This window comes from Lytechinus pictus, chromosome 10 (genome assembly GCF_037042905.1).
Source record: "Lytechinus pictus isolate F3 Inbred chromosome 10, Lp3.0, whole genome shotgun sequence".
NCBI lineage: Eukaryota > Metazoa > Echinodermata > Echinoidea > Temnopleuroida > Toxopneustidae > Lytechinus > Lytechinus pictus.
The window spans coordinates 11,944,345-11,962,568 of NC_087254.1; the positions used below are offsets into that span (position 1 = coordinate 11,944,345).

The 18,224-nt window shown below is 36.9% G+C and overlaps 1 protein-coding gene across 1 annotated transcript; it reads left to right on the plus strand.

Annotated features, from left to right (window-relative positions):
* The first annotated feature begins 1,707 nt into the window (after positions 1-1,707).
* Positions 1,708-17,313, plus strand: LOC129270175 (TGF-beta-activated kinase 1 and MAP3K7-binding protein 1-like). Its single transcript, XM_064105345.1, has 6 exons — positions 1,708-1,948; positions 4,279-4,415; positions 5,387-5,627; positions 6,923-7,061; positions 9,012-9,240; positions 11,110-17,313. The coding sequence occupies exons 1-6, from the start codon at positions 1,892-1,894 to the stop codon at positions 11,996-11,998; spliced, it is 1,692 nt and encodes a 563-aa protein (XP_063961415.1). The 5' UTR covers positions 1,708-1,891; the 3' UTR covers positions 11,999-17,313.
* Positions 17,314-18,224: the final 911 nt, after the last annotated feature.

Genomic DNA, 18,224 nt, shown 5'->3' on the forward strand with positions numbered 1-18,224 from the left:
CAGTCATGGCGTATAATTATGAGGCAATAATTCTAAAGAGTATATGCCTGTTTAATACCAAGACATATTTTTTGATAGATTTTTACATTCCGAAAAATCACAAAATAAAGTCAGCTCACGCTTCGTGTTCGTATAATGTATTTAGAAAGATACCCATACTTTTCACGAAAGTGTAATATCCCTTTTTAAAGTTCCCTTTCGGGTCAATATGTATTTGTTAAAAAAAAAAAAATTAAAAATGAGTCCGCGCTTCCCACATGCATTGAGTGTTTATACAGATACACACCTTATACATTCTTTATCTAAAAACATCTTTTAAAAGCGCTTCGTGTTCGTATAGTTCATTTAGAAAGATACCCATTCTTTTCATAATTACAAAAAGTGTAATGTCCTATATGGCCTTGGGAAGCGGGGGTACTTCATGTATTCTGTAAGATGTGCATAAGTGGGAAAATGTAACCAAATGATCTTCATTTTTGTAGCGAAAACTTTTTTTAACAATTTTTTTAACGATATTTGATTGTTATATCACGGACGTCGTCTTTACCTTCAGTTACTTACATTGGATTTATAGTACCACCCACCTCCCACACCTCACTCAAATCGGACTCTAAACAATTGTTGGAGCAAAAAGTACATTCTTTGTTTTTTATACCCTCACAAATTTGACTATAAACACGTTTAGCTTTCCTAGCAAAATATGTATAAATTTTTCAGTGTTTTTGAGACACTTCGTTACGTAGGCCTACGCAACGTGCCCAAATGAGATCCTGTTTACGCGTTTCTTTGGTCGTATCTGGTATCCACTTGTCAATGGAAGTGCCCCCCGGATTTCTCTTTTTCTTTCTTGATTGAATTTTTTTTTTTTTGCTATGATAAAGGCATACTAATACAGGTGGTTTTTGTATGTTTATCCCTTCCCCACTTTTAAGTCGCAAGTAATCAAACATTGCAATACTTTGGGGTTGTTTTCTTCCATAAACTTGCCATATTTCAGCATGGACCCTACTAAATTTTGAGTAAATGAAATTTACTATTAAAAAGCAAGTCCTAAATATCATACATACCCTTTAAAATAATGCAGAAATGAGAAGGGTAGGCCTATGTTATCTATCTTTATGCGTGATAATAGAGAACATGAATGTGTTATGAAATTTGATTTAGTGATTCTTAAATACGGGTAGAACGATGCGATTTTCCCCTATTCTTTTTAATTGCTTAACAATCATAAAAGATAATTTTGACTATAAATTTATATTAGAGGTTTCTTTTTTGGAAACAGACACTTGCACTTCCCTGACTCTACTTGCATCAGCTTTCGACCCATCACTATCTCTTGCCGTCAACTACTTAACTATAACCATATAAAATTATTTTAGAATATGTAATTCAAATACTTTTGTATTGTAAAAGGGATTGTAAATTTTGCGTGAACCATGTATACCTGATTTAAAATAACTCCCTCATGTTGACATGTTTTCACCATATCTTTTTTCTTGTTCTGTGTATATACATTGTATCTTCATGTGTTTTAAAACCAGTGAAAAAAGAATTTCCTTAATGGACAATAAAGTTATTCAATTCAATTCAATTCAGTTCGATTCAGTTCAATCCTCAATTCAATTTTCTAAGGGCCGAAAATTCCTTTCACGATGCTCCTCAGAGATAGATCTGTGGGACTTCCCCCCTTTTTTACAGCGCGGCCGCCACTCGAACGTAGAGGGCTTTAACATAAACAAATTCCAGCAAGCTGTCGATGTCATCTGACCTGGTATTCTTCGCCATTTAAAGAATTTTCTGGACATATTTTACTGAATTGTGACGTTACCATCAATGACTATCATTGATCGTGTATCAAACTTTGTTTACGTTTTGATTATGCCCTAAAAATATGACATCAAGAACACCAAGGCGCACCACTCCTTCGATTGTAAGTCAACACTCACAGGTAAATATACATGTGGGACTGAACTGAAACGTCTTTAGTTTTTTTTTTTGAGGGGGGGGGGGGCGGGGGGGGGGGTGAGACATTAACTTAAATCAAAGTGCAAGGCATAAACCTTGTTCATTGAATGAGCGGTGCAAGGGGAAGATTGGATAGTACATAGAAATGAAACGCTTGGGAAGAGCCACTCAAGGGTTCATTACACGCCGCAGCGCACAGAAAAATCAAGCCATAGTATGGCATAGAAATTAGAAGTAGGGTGTCTGAAGCCACACTGAAAAGTGTCAGCATAAAACAGGCTAATTTAGGGGGAAATATGGCACATTTTTTCGGGGAAGTTCAGGCTACTAGAAAAATGTGATCTGAATTGATTATTAACTTGTGTTTGGCATGTATGGAAAGAGAAAATTCAGGGGCTTCTTTTGACAGTAAGGACAAGTTTATATGATCATTTTAAATAAGGATTTAGAGATAAATTGCAAACCCTTATTTTTGTGTGTGTTGAGATTGCCATTTCTCCATGCGTTTTCTATGGGAAAATGACATTTCTGTTTTGCACAATTTTTTTCACTTTGTCGCAATTTTTCATTGTGATCTGGTTTCGAAATCTTTATAAAAATCATACCATCAGATAGAGCATAAAAAATCCTATTGGACTCTTTATGGACAAGTTTTTGGCATTAATAATAAATTTATAACAGCTCTCGGAAGCTAAAAATTTGGATTTGTGTGTGTCCATTTCTTAACTACACAGTCTATGGCAGAGAAATGCTGAAAATTTACCTAATTTCATTCTTCTTTTTTGCAGCCAATAATTGGATTTTTTTCAAAAATGTTACATTTCTGTCAGTCTGAAGGTCATTTCTCTTCAAATTCACAAAGAAAATGTGATATTTTCTTGAAATAAAAAAAATATTTTTTTTCTCCAGACACCCTATTAGAAGTCGTGTGTTGTGGACCCAAGAAGTGAGATCCCAGCACGCGCGATCCACTAGTTAGAAATCCACTGCCAAACGCGGTTCGTGGTGCGATGTTAGTATACTAATACTAACCTCGCAATACGTGTGAGTGGGGAAGAGCGCCCCACCATGCCCACAGCAGCGTTGTGTACTGTAGTGTAACTGTAACTGTAAGTAACAAACTTTTTTCACCTTCGCGTATCGCAATATGACAAGTCAAAAAACATAATGAGAGAATTGGTGAAGGAATAGACGATTTTTACATATTTTTATTCAATTTTTTTCTGAAATGAAAGATGAATAGACTATATTTCAGAGGTTTCTGGGTAATAAAGGGTGGAATCCCCTCTCATTTTCCCTATATGATGTAATCTCCATGCACCAAAATACATGTTTTCTAAAGTTTAGGGTTTTGAGCCCAAACTTATGTAAATGGGCTACAATACTGTTTGTAAGCTTTTGGCACTAAAGAGTCTTTACAATAAAAAGATTGGACACTTCGCATAACGCTTTGCATCGATATAAACGTAAAATAGTTTTCGTGCCTAGTTTCTCACTTGTAGTAGTGTCTTTAATATGAAGATAAATCGTGCACCTCTTTAGACGAAAATTCTCAACAATTACATTGTTTTTTCAGAATCCTTTGGCATATATCTTTATTTATGCAAACAGACTTTTCATAGGTGGTCATTTTATTGAATTCTGTAAGAACTCAAATTGAAATTGTTACCATGACTGGCATTTATCTTTCAAGGGAAAGTTCATCCTGACAAATAGTTTGTAGTAGAAATGGCAGAAAAATGAGAAAAAATATTGGTGAAGGTTTGAGGAAAATCCATTAAAGATTAAGAAAGTTATTAGAATTTTAAGTTTTGGATTCGTGACATAAACGAGCAGCTACCCCATTATGTTATGTAATATAAAATACAGAAATTTATATTTTTTAATGGTTTCTGGTGACTTATTTATTTTTCTTTTTAGTAGCGGGTGTGAAATGATTTGTCTATTGATATACTGAAGGTACAATAAGAATAATTTTTCATTTTCTGATAAAATGACAATTCATTGATTTTTCACCATACGATATGTAGGAAAGCTGCTCTCATATGACATCACATATCAAATATTTAAACTTATAATAACTTTTAATTCTTTGTTGGATTTTCCTCAAACCTTCACCAATATTTTAATGATTTTTTCTGCTATTTTAGAAAAATCATTTTGTCAGGGTGAACTTCCCTTTTAAATGGAAATTATCTGAAATGAGAGTGCCAGAAATATACTCTGTGCCATCAATTCCTAAGACTAATCTCGTCGTCATCCCATAGAATGAACTTCAACCCAGTCCCTCATATCTCTTGTCATGTTTCACAGGGCTCATTACAGAGCTGGACCGATGACTTGCCTGTCTGCCGTCACTCAGGGATTGGATACTCAAACAACCAGGTCTACCGACAAGATGGAGCCAGAAGCGAAGATCATGAATTTGAAGACAAATTCTTTCATTTCAGGTGCATATATATAAATTTGCATCCAATCCAGAGGGTGTTGCAAGAAAATGTGTGCAATCAATTGCAAAGTTCAGATGCAATTTTACAAGCAGTAGATCGATGTTAAATTAAAAGCAAAATAATTTATATTTGTTGATGCACGAAGCAGACCATCAATTAATTCAAAATTTGCAATGAAATGCATGACTTTCAATTTATTGTATGACCTCAAATCTTGTAAACCCATCAGTCTATTAGTATTAGCAGATGGTCTGATTCTTAGATTGTCTAACACCACCAAACTTAGTCTAGTCTCCATTTGGTCTATCATTTATTGAGTCTAATGACCATGTTCATTTCCACAATGCTCCATATCATTACGTGTATTTGCGCATTTTATGGGTTATTAATCTCATTCAGTTATTAGTTTGAGGTACATGTATTGGGAAGGTTAACAAAAGTTACATGTATTTTGTTTGTATTGTAGCTGGGCAATTTCATAAAATGATCAACTTTTTTGTACGTCCGACCCCATTTTTCTCAAGTCTTACTACACTTCATAAACTGGACAAGTCATGGTCCTTCGAGAACATTACAGACTATCAAAAGGACAAGAAATCAGAGACTGAAAAATTCATGTAGGTCCCACATATAGGGGGTCGGACGTAAATATTTTATGGAATTGCCCAGCTGCATCATTCTACACAAAGCAATAATAAGTATTATCATACTCAGATCTAAGAATGGATAATTTCTTACATAAAAAAAATTGTACTTACCACTGGTATTTCAATGCTGCATTTGAATTCCAGGTCATATCAAGCCCTCTAATGATATACACACTAACACATTATTTATATACATTTTTGCTTTGTAATCAGATTGTATTTCTCTTATTTGTTGATTGACAAAGTCTCAGCTGCTCGTCAGTATTTCCATGTGTATATGAATATACAATGTAAATCCAATATTTTTTTTTCCATCTGTCACAGGACGGAACAAGATGACTACTTATATGCCATATTTGATGGATACGATGGAGTGTACGCCCCAGGATTCGCCCATCAAGGTTTGCCTGCAGAACTGCTGCTGGGCCAGCTCAGCGGGGTACACGATGACGCGGAGGTGAAGCGTATTCTGCAGAGGGCGTTTGTTACGGTGGAGCGAGGTTTATTCGAGTCTTTGGATCATGTTGTCGCAGAGAGAGCCAATCTGAAGCTCTCCCTTCCAGATGTAAGTTATTCTCCCAATTGAATGTCTTCAAAATAAAGGTTAATTAATATACACATAGACTATGTGAAATCTCTATTTTTAAATGACCAACACAGATCAGCACATGTGGGACAGTTTATTTTAGTACTTAAAGACCCGACACCTGGCTGGAATGCAAAGCCTATTTTGTCTGTTTCTGAGCAATCACACATTTTCTGCCATAGTCATTTGCCACATATTTTTTTTGTTATTTATGCATACAAACACTTGGATGGTTGTTTTATTGGATTATGTTCAAAATCATTTTAAATTGTAACTATTCCAGCCAGTTTATTGCAACAGTGTAGAACAGATTAAATTAGAATAGATATATGAACTTGATACATAATATCCAGCATATTATTTTTAGGTAGTTTTCTATTCAGCATCCAAAGTATAAATGTAAAGACATGTGTGGGTTTTATGAAACATTATCAGCTATAATATGTTGACATCCTTTCAAAACATGTTTGATTCTATAAAAACATCTTTTTATGAGTCATCCCTGGGGGGGGGGGGGGGGGGTACTCGACCAAAAAAGTAGTAGGTATGTGCCGCGGGCGAGACAAAAAACGGGGGCCTTGGAGCGGGCTTATTGTAAAAAGGAGGGTCTTCGGAACGGGCCTCGGAACTACAAATGTTTGTGAAACGGGGGTCCTTGGGTAGCCTGCGTGTGCATCCCAATGGAACAGGCATACGTGCACGCAGCTTGTCCGGCGGTACGGGCCCCGGGTGCGCTAGCGCAGAGGCAATGGTCGGACAGCGCTCTGCGGCCGCTTTTCACCAAAATTGCGGCTCATTCTATCAGATCAACGCGGCCGGAACGGCGTAATGGAAAATATGCATAGCTTTGGAGCGGATTTCTTTCTTCTTTTCTCTCGATAAGAAGAAAATGCTATGCTTTGGAGCGGCTTTCTTTGTTTTTTTTCTCAATAAGATAAAAATGCTATACCTTGGAACGGACATTTGAGTGTAAAAATGGAGGTCCCCTCCGCGGCACATACCCACTATGCATTATATACCCCCCCCCCCCCCCCCCCGGAGTCATCTAAGAAACATTGTACAGCATTGAGAAACTGTCCAGTGGACGTCAGTTTAATAACTGGATGATTCACAATTTTTATGTGTACTTTAATTTGTTTCTTGGCTACGTTTCCACATGCTCCCTTTTAGGAGGTGATGAATTTCCCTTTTCTACTTTGTTTAGAGTCCCATATTGACCCTCTTTTAGGGTTAGATAATTTTCCATATTCTCAGTTTTTTGTGTCAATTTACAGGGTGTTAGTGACTATGAACTGTATCAGAAGTATCCTATGGAGATGGAGAAATTCCAGTCAATGACGGCAGATATCAGCGGTGGAACTTCAGCCATTGTTACTTTAATTCATGATAACAAGCTCTTTGTAGCGAACGTAGGTGAGTCGGTTCATGATAACAAGCTTTTTGTAGCGAATGTAGGTGAGTTGGTTCTCCTAATAGAGAAAGCTCTGTTAAACACCTGTGTTTACCGGTTTATTTTCAATTGGTCTAATGCCAATTCGTCCAATTACCATTTCGATTGGTCTACCAACAGTCCAATATCCACATGGTCTGATTGCTATTTCGTCCACTTACCATTTCGTCTTATAACCAGTTTGTCCAATAGCTATTTAGTCCATATATCATTTGGTCTAATTGGACTAAGTGTTCATTTGGCGAAAGGACTCAAAAGATAATTGGTATTGGACCAACTGGTTATGAGACAAAATGTTCATAGATGAATTGGGGATCAGGAGTGATAATTGGACCAAATAGTTGATAGACGAATGTTGATGGAAGGAATGGCATTAGACTAAATGAAGTTAGACCATGTGGTGAGTAGAGGAGTTGGCAACAGACCATTTGGCAATTTGCCTATTCACCTGAGCTGGTATTCAGTTTGATAATTAAGCCGGTCTTAGCCAGATTTAAGTATTTTACTCATTATTCTGCTTAAGTAAAATACTTATCCATGTTAGCTATTCTATTGCCTTTTTTGCTTAAATGTAAGTCAGTCCTCTCTCTTGACACAACAAATATTACATGCATGCAAAAACCCTCTTAGCATTTTTGAAACTGTACAGTGCATCCCGGCACAGAGGAAACCGGAATTCCCACTGATTTTATCCAACATAGGCAAATGATAAGGTATTCAGAAGCATAAGATGCAAAAACCCCTCAAACTGTTAAGGGTATCCCATAAAAATGAAACCAAAATTTATTTTCCCCAACATGGGCCAATGATACAGGGGTGCTCAAAAGTTAGTGAAACCCACCAGCAAATGCACATATTCAAAGTGTTCAAGTTCTGCCTTGTTTTAGATTTAATTGTGAAGTCAGACGTTAAAATATTACATTGAATAAAGCTTGTTTCTCTGGGCTTGCCAAACAATGTAGTGTTGTAGTCTACATTGGCATGAAGGAGTGCATTTTGTGGTGGGTTGCACTATTAAACTTGAGCACAACTGTGTATTCAATAACACAAGATTCAGTTCTTATTTCTTTATGTAGTAGTACTGATTTTCAGTAATTAGTAGGCTTCCTGAAAAATAGGAATACTGATGGTTTCAGGCAAAATAGAGATTTCTAAAGTTTCAGTTTATGTTGTTTTGTTCTGTGGTATATTTTATTAATCATTGATTTCCTCACCAAAATACTGTTTTTCAGTTTTTGAAATACAGAAATGTTCTTGTTCAGGTTGGTAGCTCTGTAATATGACATATGACACTATTCTGAGCCTTCACAGTAATCCCCAGAAGGAAAGGCAGTTAAAAAAACACATAAAACGGAAATTCTGTGATCAGCAAGGTACTGTAGAGGTGGGCACCTAATGTGGGGGCTGGCAATGCTAGAATGTTTCTCAGATCACTCAACAAAATATTGTGGTAAGACTCCTAGACTGAACCACCTTCTTTTGGAAACCATTATCCTATTTTCAACAAGCTTCAAAGACACTTACTTCATTGTCACTGTCACTGAATTTTATGCCTCCATCCACTGTAGGTAGTTGCCATCGGGTTGTCCGTCCAGTTTTGTTTCTCTTGATCCCATCTTCCAAGTATGCATGTAGAAATGACGATGACTTGAATTTTAGAAATTGTGTCTGTAATGTATTTTTGGTCTGGCAATGTGATATTCCTAGGTGATTCCAGAGCTCTTCTTTGTACTTTGGAACCAGACAACACGACCAAGGTTAGGCAACTTAGTGTAGACCATACCACCAACAATCACGATGAGCTTCTGAGATTCCATCAGTTAGATCTGGACACCAGTTTCTTATAATCTAACAAGCTTCTTAGAGCTCTTCTTTGCCATTATTGATTTATTATGATGTTTTTTTTTTGACAGGTGATTCCAGAGCACTTCTTTGCACTTTGGAACCAGACAACACGACCAAGGTTAGGCAACTTAGTGTAGACCATACCACCAACAATCACGATGAGCTTCTGAGACTGAGTCAGCTAGGTCTAGACACCGATACCTTACAATCTAACAAGCTTCTAGGAGACAAGATGGCTACGAGAACTATTGGTAATCACACAGTCAAGGGTGGCTACAAAGAGAACACGCTGCTATGGTAGGTATCACAAAAAAGCGGTCCCGTTTCATAAAGCTATTCGTTAAGTTACAAGCGACTTTACGAGCGACTGGTGATCCTTTCTTGTGGTAAATGATAAACACCAGATTTTCTTATAGTCGGTAATTTGGTTCCTAAGAAAGTGTCACCAGTGAAGTCGCTCATAACTTACAGACAACTTTATTAAACACCCATCAGGGCTCCGTAACACAAAGGTTTGCGATCAATCGCTAAATGAACTGACCAATCAAGATCAATGTTACATGCGCATTTGGTTTAAAATACTGACCAGGGTCCAATCAATGCGGTTCTTTCATATTTGCAATCCATCGCAAACCTTTGTGTTACGGAGCACTGGTCTTATTTGTTCGAATCCCACCATGGCCTAGCGTCCTTTGGCAAGGCGTCAATCCACAATTTGCCACTCTCCACCCAGGTGTTAATGGGTATCCGGTAGGATGCGAAAGCCTATGTAGTATGCATAGCAATTGAGTCTTGGAACTCTTCTTTTTTTTAAACGTTCCCCAGGGAGTGGAGAAGCGTTTAGAGACATCTTTTCGATGTGTTAAGCGCTATATAAATGCAGAATATTATTATTATTATATAATCTAATGCGGCTTTGATTGCAACCCAATGTTAGGTTCCATAATCAGTTGCGATTAATTGCAAGTTTGCAATTTATTATCTGTCTGCTTCTTACATCAACAGTATAGATATATTTGCTTTAGTTAAAATTGATCTATCACTTCTAAATTTGCAATCAAATGCAGATGTTTTCTCGCAACCGCCCCTGAGTATAAATTGCAAAAAATTTGTTTAAATGATAAAATCCATGTTAAAAAACTATCTGTGCTAGTTGCTTTTGGAAAAGGGGAATGACACATCACTGGTAAAGATGGTTGCTTATGGAAGGTCTGTACCACTGTTAACCAAGTTCCAATGATGCATCTGCAACACTGAGACCCATATTCTGAAGTAGGGTTTAAACTTGTGGTTTAACTATGGACAGCCAATAGTTGCATAAATCTCTAACAATATAATGTAAATGTATCAGCTAATTTTTCGCTCAAATCATTCTTAACTGTTTCGTAAAGATAATAAGATAACTTTCTTCACCATTCATGAGTAAGGAGAGCACAGTAAGCATAAGAAACATGCAATGTAAGGAAAATTTTGACATAATTGGCTTTCCATTAATTTAGCTTTGAGTTAGACCATGGTCTAAGTTAAACCTGACTTCAGAATATGGGCCAGATTGGCATGTTAATAACACTGGAGATCACTTCAGCAACGTTTGTCATCTGATAGGTTGTCAGATCTGAAAACCTTCCTTGATTTTGATTGGTTGAGAAGCACAGATGGCTGACTGTTCCTGTGGTAACTTTTGGCCCAAACAGACTTCGTCCGCTAGAACATCCGACTAGTTCTTTCATGAAATGCTCCCCAGGGTTGATTTGCTTGGCCAGAGATCTGAGCCTGTAGGACAAAGCTTAGCAACCATCGTAGAAGAATATCTTTACGATTGATTGCATTGACCACAATGTACAATCAATTGTGAAAATCAAGCCTACGATCAATCGCCAAACTTTGTTTTATGGGACCCTGGTTGCTCACCTAGTAGTTGTTAGTCTAAGAGAATTGGAATGCCTCAAACTGCTAGTGCCACAACCTCATGTTAAGTTGAACATGGCAGTCATTGTTCGAAGGATCCTTCAACTTTCAAGGACATAGGTGAAGGTCTTACAAGGTTAATAGAATTTATTGCATAATGATGAAATGTACATTATTGCATTACCAAACCTAGATTCGTTTCTTTTCAAAACTAATCAACATTGAATTATAAGCTGCTTTTTTTATCTTCCTTTACAGCCAAGCTTCAAGTGAACCAATTCTAGCTGAACCAGATATTATAGGTGGATTAGATGTCAGCAACATGACTGGATTCTTGATGATGTACTCAAACGGTCTCAGTCAGTCACTAATTGAAGCTACGGACACCTCTCAAGCCAACCTGGACCTAGCTTTCATGGCCATGTCCGAGTTTGAGGTTCAGGCGACCTTGAGCGGTGTTGCGCAAGCTGTTGTTGACAAAGTAGTCCGGAAACATCATGACACCTACCTCTCGGAAGGGGGCCGCATGGCCAACTGCCAGAAGCGAGACGACATCACTCTCATTGTCCGCAACTTCAATTTTCCTCTGGGAAGTCGCATGTCAAGCCCTTGTGGAGCAGCCCCTTACAATCCTGCGCCAATACCGTTCTCGACCCCGATACCACAGGGTGGGTCACAACCTCCAAGACTCACGATCACATCCGCCAACAGAACCCGCACAGACTCTCAGAGCTCACTTTCCATGATGACGCCTCTGTACGTCGAGGTTGACAACAACAATGTGTCCCCCATAAATCAGCAGCGCTCTCCTTTAGGACAGTTTGTCGGTGACCTGACCCCGCAGCCGGGGATTCCCCAGCCGTACTTTGGGGACGACATGCAGCACACACCCCGCCCTCCGTCCAATGAAGGCGAGGAAGAGGAAGATAAAGGCGGGGAAACAGAGAATACTCGCATGTCGAGCAGTACAGACTCTACCAACCAAAGCAGTACAGAGGAATCTCAGAGAGTCTTTGATTTCAACAGGCATGATGAAACCAAGGCAAAGGTAGATGAGAATGGAATGATTGATCCATATGTTGATTTCACAGACTTCTTTACTGCGTATAAAGCCGTGTGTCCTGATCCAGCTATGGCTTCATCATGAATTCTTCCCAGGATAGAGAACTATTTATTGGAATGCATAATATCGATCTACTGTAAGGGGCTTTCTCAGTTGATCTTGCAAACATTTGCTATGGTTGTGTTCATGTGAAGTATTTATTATAACCGAATGCTAACAAACTGTTACAGGATTGATAGGGGGTTCCTGTATGCGGCATAGGGGAATTGTAGACTCCCAACAAAAATAGTCAAGATAGTGTCAATCTAAATTTCTATTAAGTTGAAATCTAGCTAGAGACAAAAGAAACTCACAAAACAACTTCCTTCACAATTTTACAGTTATATTATACCTGAATCATACCCATACCAAAATTAATTATGATGGTAATTCTTTGATTTAACTAATGTATGATTGTCAACCCTTTCTTACCATAGTCTGCAGACGCAGACTTTTGGTTCTCGTAGTGCATAATGCCGAGTCTGAAGAATTGGGTCTAGATTCACTTGTTAATACTTTGGCTGTGTTAGGATTTTTTTTTGGACACAGACTATAGCCCGTATTCTGAACTAGCATTTAAATCAAACCCTGGTTTAAAGTTGTGGTTTAAGTAGGGAGAGCCAATTCGGGCACCAATTCCTAACAGTACACATCCATTTTATTAACTCATATGACACCCAAATTGTTCATAATTGTCTGGGAATGATAACTGAAGTATTTTTCCACATTATGAAAGCAAAAGGAAAGAAAATAGTAAACGTAAGAAATATACATGATGAACAGAACTTTTTAATTTTTGGCTCCCCATAATTTTAGCACAGAGTTAGACCAGGGTCTAAGTTAAACCTGACTTCAAAATACGGGCCAGAGAGTTTGGAGTCTAGTGATCAAACATGGTATCGTTGGTTAAGTATAAAATTTGAGTCTGTGCTTGCACACTATGTCACTACTGCTAATTTTCATTTTCTCCTTCTTGCCCCATCTATGAAGTCTCCCAATTTGTTTGAAAACAAAAATAAACCTCACATTCAGTGTGAAAGACCGATGCTAGTGGTGATGTTCAACCAATGCAATTTTCTCAATGATAGTTTGTTTGACATGGAAATCATACCACCGAGGGGGTCGGGGGTTCAACAACTTTTGTCTGATGACAAGATCTGATAACTTTCTTTGGTTCTGATTGGCCAAGATGTGCAGGTGTCTGACTATCACTGTGGTAAATGTCAGAGACTGACTGAAATTCGCCAATGCAGAAAATTTTCATGAAACGTTCCTCGGAACTTCAGCTCCTGTTTCAGTGGGATCTCTACCTGCAATGTACTACAAAAACATCCTGAGCATTGGGATTTATTTGTGTGTGTGCCTTGATCAAGTTATTTATCTGCATGTGTTTAATTATTATGCATACAATGGTTATTATCTTTATCAGAGGCCCGTTGCAGAAAGAGTTGCAATCAATCGCAACTCTAAAAATCATGTGCAACTTGATTTTCAACCCATCAACAGCGCGCATTTGGGACTTGTTTTGATTTATTGACTTGCGTTTTAATAAACGCAACTCTTTCTGCAACAGACCCCAGTTCAGCTATTACAGGTAGGGATGCTGTATTGATCATTGGTACAAAGTCATGTAGCGACATGATCTGGCATTATAAGACACAGTGAAGTATCTGCCGTATATTGTAGCATCTAAAAGTTAACTTTGCTGTGGTATTATTTATATTTTTCTGCCCACCGGAGGCATTATGTTTACTGGTTGTCTACCTGGTGAGCATCGCTCCCATTTTCATTCTTCTGATAACAAAAGAACTGTTTTACATATAGGAGTGACAATGAACTGATTTTCTTTTTTTTTGGGGGGGGAGGGGTTATCAAGGTCAAATGTGGAAAGGTTACAGAGGTCATTAGACAACATTGAAATATCTTGTTCTTGTGATAATTGAACAACCATTTAAGAGATTAACTTCAAACTTGGTTCATGTATGGACATTAGCCGGACGATGATCTGATTCAATTTTAGGGGTCATCAAAGGTGACAAAGGTCATTATTTTAAATCTGAGAAGTTGGTGTGTAAATGTGTTTTTGATTTGGCAACAGCAGAGGCATTTATTTTGACTGTGTGCAGTCGAGAATCCATCTAGTTTACTTTGCGATTCCTTTTAATAGCAATATTTTCTTTATGCAAATCAAGATTTTGATAAAATTATGGTATAACCTTCAATTCATTTATCATCCATCACAAGAAACTTTCATTTACTCACAAGAAGCAATATGATAGAAGAAAAGATTTATTTTCATTTTTTGTTATTTTTAGAAAAAACAACAACTAATCAACAGAATGTGGAATGGTATTTTAACAGAGAGCATGCAATTCAAGTATTTACATGAACATATATATACCTTATCTTTACTTTCCTTTATGATGTTCTTAGTTTTATTGTGAATTATATAATTCTACTGCTTATCTAGGAACGTGTACATTTACTTGCACTTAGTGACATCTCTTTTATCCTAACTTTGATCAGGTTTTTATATTTTTTATTCACATATGGAGTACTGTACTGGTTTTAGGTAATGAGTATCTCAATAGTGCCAATCTCTGTACACATGCGGGTTTTTTTCTTCTATGTATTTGAGTTAGAGTGTATTGGATGTATAAAATAAATTATTATTCCTCCACGGCTGTTACATGTATGGGAGTACTAAACATGTCATATAAAATAACATATGAAGTGTTGGAGTCGTGGTCTAGTGGTTATAAATCTTGTCTTTTAATCGGAAGGACGGGGGTTTGAATCCCAGCCATGGCGTGTTTTCTGTCAGCAAGAAATTTACCCACATTGTGCTGCACTAGACCCAGGTGAGGTGAATGGGGACCCGGTGGGATTAATTCCTTGAATGCACTGAGCACTGGAAGGCAGTTTGAGCTAAAGACCGGGTAATAATAACAATGCGTCTCATAATTATTTCCAGATAGATTGGGCTTTATAAATGCCTAGTATTACTATTATTAAGTAATTGGTAGAGACATATCTTCTGCTACCAGATTGGTCATGTAAATTGTTATAAGAAGTAATGTGTAGTATTTTAAAAATGTCACTTTATCGTTTAATATAGTGTATAGGTGTGCAAATCTCTTAGAATATATATTACTTGGTGAAAAAATAACCCATGATATTTATTTTTCATTATAATAATCATGTACATACCAACATATGCTAGAGTTCCCTCATACAGTATAACAATGTATTAAGTTAGTAGTTTATAATGAATGCACATCCAGAATCACTGAACTCAACAAAATAAAATAAAATATTGCATAGGGACTGATCATCCAAAGTAAAATGTTTGTGTTCAAGTTTTATCAAATGGTAATATATTATGGATGTTTCCAATTTACAAGTGTTGATTTTGTTTTTCTACATTTACCTGGAGAAGGGGGGGGGGGGGGATCATTGGCAAATCACCTCTGCTTCCATTTAAGTTATGATCCTTGGGTAATACCACATGTGAGCCCATTAGAATTTTGGGGTCAAAAGGTCAAGTTTGTGTTTGACTTCCTCTCATTTCTTTATTTCTGCATCAAATATGTCCATACTTGGTACATATGATCCTTGGGTAATACCACATGTGGGTCCATGAGGATGATAGTTTAAAGGTCATCTAGGGGTCAAAAGGTCAAATGATATGATGTCATGTCTATCCTTTTTCGAAGATTTGGTGAAACTTGCTCTCATTTCTCTATTTCGCATCAATTATGGTCACACGTGGTACAAATAGTCATTTGGTAATACCACACTTGTGTTCATGAGGATGTTAATGTCAAAGGTCATCTAGGGGTCAGAAGGTAATATTGCATATTTTATTGATTGCAAAATAAGGTGAGACTAGTGGTTCTTGAACCACCTTGTTTCTTTGATGATCAAAATAATGAGTACTTTGCATTCATGGTAACCATGCTAATTGGCACTTCCACTCATAAAAACAAGTGGAACATCTCGCCTGCATCACGCGATTCAATATTGCAGCAGTACTGACTTTGAAAACAGATATTGAATAATTATTCTCAAAAGAAAACACTCGTATGATAAAAAATACTATGTCCATTGACCCAACATGACTTTTGACCATGATCATGTGACCTAAGACATGTGCAAAACATACTTGATTACCATTTTGTCTATGTTTCATGAACTACATGTGTAGATCCATAAACTTTCTAAGTTATGATGCCAATTCAACAAACACTGTACCCCAACACAGCCATAGTTCATTAACCTTAAATGACTTTTGATCTTGGTCATGTGACCTGAAACACGACAGGATATTCAGGGATACATGGTTACTCTTATGTCCAAGTTTCATGAACTAGATCCATAAACCTTTAAAGTTATGATGAAGATTTCACAAATACCCCCAACATTATCAAAGTTCGTTGACCCTAAATGACCTTTGACCTTGATCATGTGACCTGAAACTTGCACAGGATATTCAGGGATACTTAATTTGCTCTCATGTCTTAAGTTTCATGAACTAGATCCATAAATTTTCGAAGTTATGATGACAACTCCACAAATACCCCCAAAATGGTCAAAGTTCGTCGACCCTAAGTGACCTTTGACCTTGGTCATGTGACTTGAAACTTGGGCAGGATGTTCAGTGATACACTATTAGCCTTATGTCTAAGTTTCATGAACTAGGTCTATATACTTACCAAGTTATGACAACATTTCAAAAACTTTAGGAACCTTTAGAAATCTGTCAAAGTTAGCAATGGACGAAATGTTTGGAAATTATTATGCATGTGCTATTTGAAACAATGGATGATGTGTTTTTTTATTCATTGTCAAGGCCCTCTGTATTCATGTTTTTTATATGTCCCCATTTATTCAGTGTATGTACTTCATATTTTAATAATTACAATTTTTTTGCCTTCAGGGCAGCACATGCATTCAGTTTAGATGGTGTTGTGAACAAGTATTAATCAAAGGAAGTGTAATTTTTTTCAATTATAGCAAATTAGAATATTATGTACATGTATCTTTCAGAATTGAAATTTTGAAACAAACAATTGGTCTTGCCAAATGGAATTGAGATTACATTTATAGCAATAGTGGATTAGCAAATAATATGGAGAAGGTACACGTATATTTGGATAATAAAAAGATAAAGAGAGAGGTAGAGAGAGAAAGGATGAGAGAGAGAGAGAGAGAGGGGGGGGGCAGAGGGAAACTAAAGAAGGGTTTCTTTTCAGGATTTATATTTCTTTTTATCAACATATCATGCAAAAATAATCTTATTCTGAGGTATTTAATTTGCTGATCAATGTTATATATAAAACCTTGAGAACAAATCTGAATTACTATTGTGTATTGAGTATTGTTTTGTTTACTATACAACTTTGTGTGTGCTGAGAGACGGGAACTGGGGAGGGGGGGGTGATAGGGAAGGGAAGTGTTGTGAATAGAGGGAGAAAGAATTATAAGAGATTACAGGATGATGCTTCCTGCATTAATAATTTATTTAAGTGTGCTTATGAAATAAAAAAGCTATCATACCCTAGTGATAACCATCAAACAAGAGGTCAGAGTAGTCAAAAATTCATATTCCTTCCTCCAAATTAGGTTTGTATGGTTGAGAATTGCATGCACGTTTGATGACCCCCAACTACTAGTACATTTCATGATGGCAGAAGTATGTTCTTTTGAAAAGATTGAACTTATTATCATAATAGTTGAACAGTTTTATTTTATATGACACCTAGATAGATCCTTGTCATTTGATTGGTTGTTCGATATCGATCATTCAGCCAATTTTACAATGACATCAACTGCAATTTTGGATCCATTCATCATGCAATTTTGGATCCATACGATTTTGTCAATTGCACGCAGGCACCAAGGCTGCAGCGCGCATGTTGTATGTACGCGATAATTTAAGACCGAGCTCGTACTGCACTGCATGAGAATATTTTCCATCGAAATTCATGAATTTCATATGAAAAAGAATCTATTTTTAAGTGTTATATAAACCAAATAATGAATGTTCTTTTCATTTGTGCAATGGACAGCATACTTCATTCGGTGAAAGATGAAATGAATGATCATAAACATTCATTATTTGTATATTATTTAACTACCGGTAAAAAATGAGATTCCCACTCTTTATTACCATACCATAAATTCCAGCCATCTGGGAAGCAAGACAGTTTATAAATTTTTTGTGAAGCACACCGAGGTTGTAAATTGGGTGGAGCATTGCGTGGCCCAG

Bases quoted from the DNA above. Each gene is read 5' to 3' on its own strand.
- LOC129270175 (XM_064105345.1), top strand. From the start codon at position 1,892: ATGACATCAAGAACACCAAGGCGCACCACTCCTTCGATTGTAAGTCAA. The intron at 1,949-4,278 runs GTAAATATACAT...CATGTTTCACAG, and splicing joins TTGTAAGTCAACACTCACAG to GGCTCATTACAGAGCTGGAC. The intron at 7,062-9,011 runs GTGAGTCGGTTC...TTTTTTTGACAG, and splicing joins GCTCTTTGTAGCGAACGTAG to GTGATTCCAGAGCACTTCTT.